The 12124-nt window shown below is 37.5% G+C and overlaps 1 protein-coding gene across 1 annotated transcript in view; it reads left to right on the top strand.

Moving 5' to 3' along the window:
- Positions 1-12124, top strand: part of LOC121863492 (protein lingerer-like) — a 38572-nt gene that overhangs the window by 8804 nt on the left and 17644 nt on the right. The window contains exons 7-9 of the mRNA XM_042362171.1: positions 912-1154; positions 2824-3102; positions 9812-9973. Of these exons, the coding sequence (XP_042218105.1) occupies positions 912-1154; positions 2824-3102; positions 9812-9973 (684 nt within the window). The remainder of the gene's footprint in view (positions 1-911; positions 1155-2823; positions 3103-9811; positions 9974-12124) is intronic.

The raw sequence follows: 12124 nt of genomic DNA on the forward strand, positions 1-12124 counted from the left end.
CTTCTCTGAGTTTGGGCTCATGTGTTGGAAGTGGCCAGCATTAATGCTGGCATGTGTGAAGCGTGTGAGGGACAACAGTGAATAGTTCCTCACTGGACTGGGATTGCTGGGGGCATGCATTTTCCTACTATGAGTTTATCGAGGTATGTGTTGGCTAATTTTGCCAGGAAAACCACTAGCTGACTGTGGTTTGTGGGGTACACAGGAAACCCCACCTGTTCCACACACACTTTCTCTGAGCTATTTTTTTTTTCATGAAATATGTGGTATTATATTTTATGATATGCTATATATTAATTAAAGCCAACACGTACAACTAACCAAAAAGCCTGGCACACTCGTAAACAAAGTGGTGGCATACACAGAATGAATGACTTGGGTTGTGTTCCTATTTTTTTTTTTTCGAGTGGTAGCCAAGTAGCTCTGATAACCTCTCTACTCCCTGTATTTGTGTATTACAGACACCTGGAAAACTGAATGGAACCAAGATGGTGGATTAGTCCTAGAATCATGGCAAATATAGCTGATCAATCTTTGCATCTGATTTACCTTGCTTGGGTTGATGGTTGTGGTGAAGGGATTGTTGATTATAAGATCTACCCCCAGCTGCCAAGGGTATATAAAGTATGATAAACACTCCTCCTCATTTCAGGTATGGGTAGTAATGAGATTTGCTTGGCTGGGCTCTGCTGAAAAAAGAAAAGGATTTTAAGATCATCTCCTCAATTTGTATTATAAGCTGAATCATAGCAGGATTTGGGTATTTCATGTCAATATGGTATATTTAATTTCATGTCTTTGGTAATGAAATAGTTCTAGAACATAGAAATAAAGAGCACTCATGTCTCATTAAAAGGTATTGTAAATTCATACATATGTTTACTGTATCAGTAATATATCCTTTTTATCAGATACCTCTCTCTGCTGTGGAGATGCCAGAAGATGCTATGGCAGCACTCGATGTGCAATTCAGTGGATTAGAATTTGGTACTGAAACTTTTGATTTTACAACTGATGTAAAGACAAGTTCAAGCAATACTGGTCTTGGGAGCACCACGCCTGTCAACACCCGTGACCCATCATCTTCTACTCCTCCCGTCACCAAAGATCTCACCTCTGTATCTCTCTCGTCTTCCCTCCCACAGACTCAAAAGGTACAGCATTCACCATCATCTTAAATTTATTTTATTGATAATACAGCTCCTCCCTGACTTACGACCTACTCGACTTACGACCACCCGCACTTACGACCTGCCCTGCCTCAGTTGTACCAAAATTTTGACAGATTACGTATTTTCGAGTCCCAACGTCAGTACACAGACAAGCTTAAAAGTGAGAGTTCTCCGTGCTGAGAAGAAAAAGACACCCAGAAATTTATGTAAATCTACCCAAAGATACAGTTGAAAAATGTTTACATTATTAAAATGTACTATGTACTAAAATTTTTATCTCTTGTGCAAAATATATGACGTTTATATTCAAGCTAATCACTATCTTATAAGAATTCCAGCAATGTAAATTATATTTTCCCCAGTCTCTTCTATGACATTTTACAAGCAAAAAACAAAATCTCAACCTAAAGGACATAAATAAACAAATAAATACTTCACTAGACCTTCAGCGCTAACTGTCAAACATGTCACTGTCACCCCTCCCTCCTTCCCCCCTCCCAGCAAAGGTTTGGTGGTTATACAGTAGGCTTTAAGTTTTTATCTTATATAATATCACAGACTAAAGTTAGGAGAATATAATTTACATTGCTGGAATCCTTGCAAGACAGTGAATAATTTGAATATAAATGTCATATATTTTGCACAAGAGATAAAAATTAATTACTTGTAGTGATTTAAGAGTTCTAGTGTGTGTGTGTGTGTGATATTTATTTATTTTTAAGGCCAATTTTGGGGATTTTTAAGTGTTTCTGACTTTATGCATTTTTTGGCTTTACTTTTTCTGTGAGTTGGAACCAATTGTGTTTGTTAATCAAGGGACCACTGTATTATTTTCGACTTACGACCTGGATTTGGGTCCCTAACCCCGTCGTAAGTTGGGGAGGAGCTGTACACAGCATATTGTGAAGTCTCAAGTTTTGTGCACCCCATCTAGATAATATGTAGGTGCATGGTTTCAGTTACAAAATATCATGAGGTTTTACCAACAGTCGTCTAAGGATGCCACATCTTTCTTACTGTGTTGATGGTCATCTGGACTGGAGCCATCTAGACACAAATGCTCTATTAATTCATCTACATCATGCGTATCAAGTTTTATGATAATCTTTCGAAAACTATAGGAAAAGTTTATTGCACAGAAATCAGAATAGCTTTTACCATTTAAATTTATCACTTATATTGTTTCTCTACATTTTGTTGGAAACTGCAAAAGTTGATATTCAAATTACTAACACTCACAAAGCTTTTTTTTAGAGTGTAATTGGTGTACACTATATGCATCAGTAACTAGTGTAAAATGTTATACTAGATCATGATAAAGATTGTTGAATCAAAAAGGTGCTACTGTTTGAAGGTATATCAATAACAAGCTGCTAGGATACTGCCAAAGAGAGATCTCCATTGATAAATAGATTTACTTATGTTGATATCTGTGAGTAACAGTTTCAGTAATGTTTGTTTTCACCGACCATGTGAAGTATTGTGTGTGGTTGATACCGTAGGTTCTCTATAATTTGCATTTGTGTGTGGCTTGCTTAAACCCTTATAAATGGCTATTTAGCTTGAGTAACAAGCATGAGACAGTGAGTAGTGAATCAGCTAAAAAGCCAGTGTGTTTTGCCTAACAATTTAGTGGTGCTCACTCTTGCAGCTTGGACCTGAGCCCATTCCATTCCCCACCTCTCAAACGAGTGAGCGCAAGCCCTCTGGAGGGGCCTTCGTGTCTGGAAACCAACGTAGCAGTGCCAGCAACAGTGCTGCACCTCAGGGTCTGTCTGACCTGGCCAAGAATGAGACTGGTGGTGGCACAGGTGGCCTAGGGAGTTTGGTGGGGTCTGCTGGCCCAACTTACCAGTCTTACACCAGCTCCAAGTCCTCCTCTTCCTTCCCATCCCCACCCTCTGCCCCTTACTCACAGACGCCCTCTCAGGTAACACTGTCCATTGCCTGCCTTGCTGTACTTACAAACCTGATATAACAATGTTCCTGCCTCTTCCTCAAGCAGTTTACCTCCACAGTTTGATTCAGTCAGGATATATTGCATCATGAAAGTGGCGTGTGTTTACTGTTTTAGCCTGACAGCTTTAATGAGTGACTCGACTCGTGCAGTTTGCTAAATCTATGGTCTAATACCCAGCAAGTCCTTATGAAATAGCAACTAGGTGCTGAGAGAGGAACTAGTTCATTTACCTATAAACAGATTCTGTAGGTCTCTAAAAAAATTTGTGTTTCCATTTGTAGAAGGTCTGTTTCAGTTGTAACATGATTTGGCTGGGCCAATGAGTATTCAGTACGATGTACTGAACTAATAATTACATAGAATAATCCAGATCATGGGACATTCCAGCACAACAAGATTTTCCACAGCAGTACTCAACCCTTCCCTGTACTGCATAACTTTGAATACTCAAACCTTAAGAGACAAACTTTTTGTGAACCATGAAGAGTTCACCTTACTACAATTTTTATTAAAAAAAAATACTCCATAAGATAGCATTACAGTGCTCTTCACTTGTTCTTAAACATATAATCTTAAACATTTGGAGTGTACATTAATATCCTGTTCAGCAAAATAAGTGAGTCACATATGTAGCGTACCAAATATAAAGAGAACTGTACCTTATCCCTTCACTTTTGGGATGTCACTTTTTTTCTTTTTTTTTCGAAAGCTAGGTGGTTTTATTCGGCACAGAGAGACCCCTGTACACAAGATGTTTAAAGTTAGGTGCCTTGTTTAACAAATTGTTGTTAATAATCAACACTAACAAGGAAACAAGAAAGAGGAGGAATTGTCAATTAGAGAAAGCATGAAGTGCATAGCAAATTTTCATGACTAAAATTACTTAAAAAAGTTAAGTTTGTTTTAAAGTATATCAATGTGTGCCAACCTCAATGGGCAAGCCATGTCATTTTCATTTCTTTTATTTTACCTGTTAGACAAATCAAATTAAATATGAGTGTAAAGTTCTGTTTGTTGTTGAGTAGATAATAGTAAAAAGAAAGCTTAGTATCAGAATTTCTTTTTTCTTCAAACTAGCAAGTTGCATGGCTGAGAGGCCCTCAGCAAGACAGTGCTTAGAGCTTTATTTGCTACCTCCTCCCAATGTCAGACTTAATACAAGTCACATACTGCATTTGTCTGGTTGGCTATAAACGAAATCCTGAAATCCCATTTTATAACCAAAACCTGAGTTAGTGGCTCAGAAACCCTCCAATCTACCAAACATATGACATATGACTGGATCAACGGAGTGGTGTTGGTTAGGGTGGTCCCGAAATTTTTTTGGTTTAAATTTCAACGACCACCCTGCCTAAGTGTGTGTATACTATTAAAACAATGATCTGTCATTTTTTAAAAAATTTGGATAAAATTTAGAGGTGCCACAAAGACTATCTAGTTTTTATATTGAACAAGTACCGGTAAATGTGTAAATCGTATACAATACATAGTCAATATCAATACAGTTAGTTGTTAATAGTTGTAATACAGCAAAATCAATGAAATTTAGCAACACAGGTCATTCTTCTTGAGTGCCTCTATTACAGTCCTTTTTAGAGAGTTTGGAAAGTTCTTTCGATGATCACTGACCACCTGGAGTAGAAATTGGCGTTGTTCCTCATCCTTTGTTATTACATGGATGTAATCTTGGATGAGTGCCACACCTCTTTCAGCCACATCGTTAACCACTTTCATTGTCTTGAGCTTCTTTTGTGCTTTGCAATAACCTGCATTAGTTTGCCACAAAGATGGGGACAACTGTAGAAAGTCAGTTGGCAGATTGAGCATGTCAAAAAATTTACTTGTTGCAGAAGACACAAAATCTTCAAGGTGAATGTCATTCACGTCTTGAGGCTTAACCACTGCCTTCATGCGGTTACCATTTTGAGCCTTTTTTTAGACTGTCCACCATCCTCTGCTTTGTTTCATCACCAACATTCATATCAAAGAAGGCAAAGCCAACAACTTCTTCATTGAGGTACCACAGATGATTGATAAATTTGCGGCAAGCCTCTTCTGAAACCTCCTTGTCAACTTTTGTGTCGTCAGAAATCTTCTTCAGGAAGAGCAGGTCATTTGCTGGAGCTTGAACTGGCAAAGTAGCCAGGAACCATGCTTTAAAGTATACAAGGACAGCAAATCGAACCACCCTACCGAGTCCTTTGACTTCTCGGGCTGTCAACTTGAATTGTGACCGGAACATCCATATTTTGAAGGAATACAACAGCTTTGCCATCCACCTGGCTCTGTGCATGGCCCCAGGCTTCCTGAAAGATATCTTGCGGTGTGGAGTTCCTCCCAGGAATATAACAACCAATTCGAGTAATTCTCTATAGTCTTCCCGTGGCTGATTATCATTAAGGAAGCTCAATGCATTTTTCAGCAGACCTTCTCGATTTTCAGTCACAACCAAATCCATTTCTTGATCAGTGGCAGCTGTACTGTAGTCACTCTGCACAATGTTGGGCCAAAATGCTTGAAATCTCTTAAAAACAAGTATATCTGGCCCAGTTGATGGACCCATTACACGGTCAAATACTCCACCGATCACAACCTCATGCACATGATGACGGCATGGCAACCATAGGAGATTTTTCTCCAGTTTAATTTCGATGAGCTTACAGGCCCCAGTGTGGCGTCCAGTGTTGCTGCTTGTAGTGTCAAAAGACATTGCCACTATATAGTCTTTTAATTTCCAATCTTTGACCACTTCAACCACAGCATTAGCCATCGCTTCACCAGTTCCATTGGGCAACTTTGATACATTCAGCAATTGTTCATTCTCTTCATAGGACACAATGATTGGCAATCGATCATAAGTTTCTTTACCACCAGCTGTTTCAGGAAGTAGCTTTCCATCCCAATGAACAACAAGAGGGATTGTTGGATCAAGATTAAGTATAAATTGTTCTTTGGCAGACTTAAAAGACTGAACTCTCAACTTCATTCTTGATTGTCGAATTGTCTTCCGGTTGACTGCTATGTCTTCCACGTTGTGACCTAAAGTTTGAGCTGCTGCAGCAATCAAATGCACAGCATCACGATCACTAATCTTGGTGCGATCTAGTGCTTTGGCCAGAACAGGGGACATTATGTTTTTTGCACGTGGTTTCCCAGGTTTTGATTTTTTGGGAGGAGAACACTCTGACGCTGAAGAATTTACTTGTTCCTCAGACTCAGATGATGATGAGAATGGCGGATTCATTCCTTGTTTTTCATCTTCTTTTGTTTTCTGTTCCAAAGCTTTTGAAAAGCGAGCACGTTCTTCTTCTTTTCGTATTGCCAAGCGGACTTCTTTTGCTGCTAGTTCTTTATCAACTCTACCCAAGTATCCTTTCCTTCCATCTCGTTGTGCTAGAAGGAATTGCCGATCTTCTTCAATTTTGATCATTGTCAAAGCATTTGCATGAGCAATGTCAAATAGTTTACTTAATTGTTCTTTGAAAACTTCTTCCTTTATTTGCTGAGCTTGGCTTCTCCTCTTGGCAGCTTTTTGAAGGCTTTTCCATTTCACAAACATTTTTTCAACTCTTTCTCGGGCATGAATTTCTGAGCAAGTTGGTATTCTTGCCATTTCCCAAAATGGGAGTACTTGCTTGATCACTTCCTTGGCACTCTCTTTGATGGTTGCTTTGTTGACTTTGTGAATTTGAAAGAACAAACTCATAACTTCCCCAGTAGAAGGCAGTTTTAGACCAGTCAAAGCGTGTGCAGTTGGCCCAATCAACCATACTTCATTGTCTTTCCTTGTCTTTGGCTTTGTGCCACTACCACTAGTACTAGCCATCTAAAAAGAGAAACCATTACTATTATTAGTATTATATGATATATAATTTAGGGACAATAGGTAACACAAACTCACACCCAACATCCAGTTTGTAGAGTCTAGGATGTTGAGCTTGATAATGAGTACAAAGAAGTGACAAAAAATTCTCTATAAGTCCAATTGGATATGTGGCACTCACAGATAGACCTAAGCTCATTCATGGATTGACAGAATACAGACACCTGCACAACATGTCAACAATCTGCCATTATATAATATATATATATATTAAGTAAGTTGTGTCAAGTTGTGCCCCTGGCTGGTGGCACCCCTAAACATCCCTCAATTTGGTTGAAATTGTTTGGGTTATATTATTTTGGTAGTTCTTATAAAAGGGCAGGGTGGTTGTGATCATATTCTGAAAAAAAAAATTTAACCCCCATTTCGGGACCACCCTAGTGTTGGTCAGTGCTCCTCTGTCATTAAACATACAGATCTTTCTCAAATTGGAATGCCTAGTTTAAATATCTTTTAGGGATATGGTGTTATTGGTTTTAGTGGGAAGGAATAGTCAATTATTTAGCACCTAGCTTTTATCATAAGGAGTTTCTTGATTGTGATATAGATTTAGCTGGCTATGTGACTTGAATCACTGGATTAATTTTCAATTATAAATTGGGACTTAAGCATCAATTTATCATCTTTTCCCACAGTTTTCTGAGAATGGAGTGAATATTATTATACCTAGTAATTAGATAGAGAAAGGATTTTCCTTAAAATTATGTAAGGTGTCAAATATTTAATCTTTTATTTAAAACTATATTATATTGCAGGCTATGCTTTGTTGTAGTATAACAGGAAGCTGAATCAATGAAAACTATTAATTATTGCTAAAATTTTGTCAATTATCCAGGACACTATTTAATGTATGCTAGTTTTACAGGGAAATCAGTTGCCATTTACACCCATTTTATGTATTTCATGTGACTTGTTCAAGCTATTTAGTGGAAAAGGAATCATTGTACAGGTGTAATAACAAAACTGAGGGCTAAACAGAATGGGTGTCAGTATCAAGTTTATACTGGAAAACCGTTGTGTGATGTGAGAGCATTGGAACTTAAATTAATCTCAAAGATATATTTACACAAACATTGCTCTTGTTCCCATTTAGAGATGTAGCATGTTCACAGAGGCAGACAAAAGCTTGTCCTCTTCGTGTACAGTATTTACAGTGGTTGTCCATAGATCCTCTATTCCTGTATTAACCCCTCAAACTTATGGCCACTTGGACAAATCTCAACCTCTTGCTGGCTGATGACACAATCCAGAATTAGGTTTGGACTCAATTATAATAAATTAGAATCATCACTAAGGCAGCTGTGGATACACAGTCTGGTCCATTAGTCAAGTTGCAGAGTAATCTCAATTTTCTGTCAGTAACAGGTTCTATACAGTACCTGTACTTTTTATAAGTGATAAAAATGGTGTTAAGTGTTCATTGGTGTTTTATGGTGAATTTTCTATCTTTAAAGTGTTCTGATATGAATCAACACAGCTGGGCTGTAGTGTTGGGTAGGGAGCATCTCAGATTCTTTACTCTTTTTACTATTGATAAAGTGTGTGTGTTTATATATGCTGTACAGGGTTCTTCACAAAGAAGTAAACAATTAACAGTCATAAAAAACAGCCCATGTGTGTGTTGGGAGTGGAACACATTTGTACTAAATAATAGATAAACTCATCAAGTTTTGTTTTTGGGTTGCTGCCAGAAGGTAGCAGTACTTATCACTTTTAACACCAGAGGCAGTCATAATTAAAATGGTGTGACTAATGCTGTTCACATTGAAGGGCTATAGCTCTAACTCTTGAATAATAACCTTGACAGGTTTCTCAATTATTTTGTATCTTTTTCCATCCCCAATACATATATGGATTGCTTTTTATGGCTGTGTAAAAGTGTTTACTGTACTTCCTTTATATTAACCCATTGAAAAGTAGTTTTGAAAGTATCAGAAGAATAGGAAAAAGAAGCCAGTGAGAGGGGGGGTATTGAAAATATTCCCTTACTTGCATTATATTTGAAGTTTGGGGAAGTTTGGATGCATTTTAAGGGCATGTGAAGGCATGGATTCAACTGTTTTGTTGATATTTATCCTATTTATTAGGCCTCTTGGGAATTTTAACTACTCACTGACCATAATACATGTAAACCAACCAATTAAGATACCATCCCTCATGTCTGGGTAGGTTTAACTGCCGAATGGTTCGACAATTAGATGACATCACATTTTAAGGGTGAGAGAAACGCACAATGTTGACGCACTCAATCATTATTGGTCGATATGGTCAAAACCCGTAAAGAACGAGACACTTGTTAACTACTGATTACATTCCATTATATGTACTTCAGTTAATAGATACATTATTCTGTATACTATGCCTTTGTTTCAAACATTTCACCACACTCAAACAATCACTGATCTTTCACTCACGTGTGTAGGCTTATCGCTTCACTTAACTCCTAGTATCGTTCCAAGTAACCCCTGTGGTGGCTAGTGTGTGTTCACTCAAAATATCTGCCCAATCCTGCCTCAGTGCCAGCTAGAGCGACCAACACCCCCCACACACATCTGGCGAGGTCACAGGTCGGGGACCTGCCATGTTTTATCGTCAAGGGCAGAGACGATGGCGCCATCATCTCCTTGCTTAGTAAACAACAACACTTTCTTATTACTTTTATCATCTTCCCATAATTGCAATAATACTGAGTGAGGGTGGTGGTAACAGAAGGTAATGCAGAGATTGATAGACTTTTTGTTGTCAGTGCTTGAAATCTTGTGGAATGTAGTTATAATGTAGTTTCCTTTTCCTCAGAATTCATACACAACCAGCAACCAGCAAGGAAGCAGTGGTACTAGTAATAGTAACAACAGTGGCTACAGTAATGCCAACAGTGGAACTGGAGGCACTAACAGTAATAATAGTACCAATAGCAGCCAAACACCAGGAGGCTATGGTTCCAGCTTTTCTGCTCAGGTAAGTCTTGACAAATTCTCCTTTTAAACATAATATTTTTTTCACATAGATTATATATAATGGTGAACTAAACTACAGATGTAAAAGAGCAAGACTGGGTGCTCTTGGAATGGTTGATCTGGGAGATGGAAAAGAAGGTACAGTAAACCTTTGATTTATACGAGTTTGTCAACATAATTTTGTTGTAACACTACACATACTATTAGATGAAAAATATGAAATACTTGGTCTGTTTTATAATGTGAGCTTTGGTACTGTCAGCTATAGAAATACTATACACAAGTTATGTAATATATTTAGCCTTAAGAGAACTAGTCCCTGATAAGTTTTATTCGGTTTTTGTAAACTTATTGTCTGTGGTGTGCCATAGCAGTAGTTTTCTCTAGCATCCCTGAGTGACCATGTGTGAACTGTAGTGGATCATGCTTTTAAACTATTGAGAGAGTGACTTCAGGCAGGGCAGAAACCCTCTCATCCTTCTCCTACTACTGCTACTACTTCTTCTGGGACCAAGAGGACACAGTCTGTTTTAACTAGCAATTAAAAATGAAAATTCTGTACTAGTCAGGGCATTAACCAGTGCATAAATTAAAGAAAAGGGCAACATGGAGTGAGCACAGACTTGTCAGTATTGTTTAATATTCACTAATTGTGTTCAGTTTGTACAGTATAATATTTTCTGGGTTTTAAATATTTTAATTGCTTGGTGAAAAGTGAAACATTAGGGGCTATTAATATATTCTTGAGATCCAGTAATGCAACCCTCTTGATTCACATAAAAAGTTAAGTTCAGTTTGTATGAATTCAGTACTGTATACACAATTTTTTTTTTTTTTTTTAACAAAATCCCCGCATAATTTGAGGGTTTACTGTTGTGGGATTATTGGCTTCTGAACCCAATATGAAATGTGAATACTGTATACTATTTATTTATTTTTTTGCAAAATTGGCAAAAAATACAGTATCACATCATACAGAAAGGCATTGGGGGGTGGGTTATGTGATCATTGTTATTTAAAGTATAAAGATTGCACTTACCATATATCTCGGTGTACAAGGCGACGGAGTGTATAAGACGACCCCCAAAATTTCCATTTAAAAAGTAGGTTTTGAGCTCTATTTGCTATATAAGACTACCCCAAATGTGACACTTACCATTGGTTTTTTAAAATAAGGCCAATTCAGTTCAAGTAATGGCATCAGATGTTACCGGCTGGTGTAGTGTAAACACTAGTGACGTCACTTAAGCGTCTGTTATTTAACTGGAGCTAATGTCAGTGTCGAGTAAAATTTTTCCATTTACTTGAAATGGATTTACTTATTTATTTGTTTATTTATTTATTTATAATATACTGTAATATATTAAACACACTGCAAGTATTTTCTTTAATTTATAAACTTGTTTTGCGACAAAGGGAGGCTATACATGGTAGGTGAAGTTTACCTGATACATTTATGGTTGCATCATCATTAAGGATCAAATTCTGAATCAGATGACGGTGACTTCGGCTTCTTCATTCTCATCCTAAATTTAGCTTGAAGAAAGCTACCACTGTCGGTAGTTTCAAGAATTATCGCAGTCATTTACTGAATATTCTTTGTAAAAAAAAAATTAAAATTAATTATTTATAGGAGATAAGTATTATGATCAGTAAATATACCAGTATGCCTCACTGGCCACCTCAGACACAAAGACAGGCTAAAAATAGCCCTATCTTCCCCCCCCCCCTTACAGTGGTCACTTTCCCTTTTTTGTCTCGTCACTGGTAAATGGCAAGCGGTGCATGATGATAGCTGTGTTTATTACCTGGGTATGTTGTTATTTTACGGTATGTTAGACAGGTTTATAAAATATTTTTATTATTTTATTATACCGGTAATCTTATTTTTAATCCAGCTTCCCAAACATAAGTTTCAGTATAAAATAATTAGTGGTAGGACCGTGTGAGTGGTTTACAATGTTCTCCATCACCACTCTTGACACGCTAAACCACAATATGTAAGAGGTAAGAATTTCACACCTGGTATTTAAGACGACCCCAAATTTTGGGCTGATTTTTTTAAGGTTCAAATTCCGTCTTATAGGCCGAGATATACGTTAACAGGATACTGGGATAAGCTGGGTTAAAATGATGGAGATTAGAAAACTGA

Source organism: Homarus americanus, unplaced genomic scaffold (genome assembly GCF_018991925.1).
Source record: "Homarus americanus isolate GMGI-L3 unplaced genomic scaffold, GMGI_Hamer_2.0 scaffold40248, whole genome shotgun sequence".
NCBI lineage: Eukaryota > Metazoa > Arthropoda > Malacostraca > Decapoda > Nephropidae > Homarus > Homarus americanus.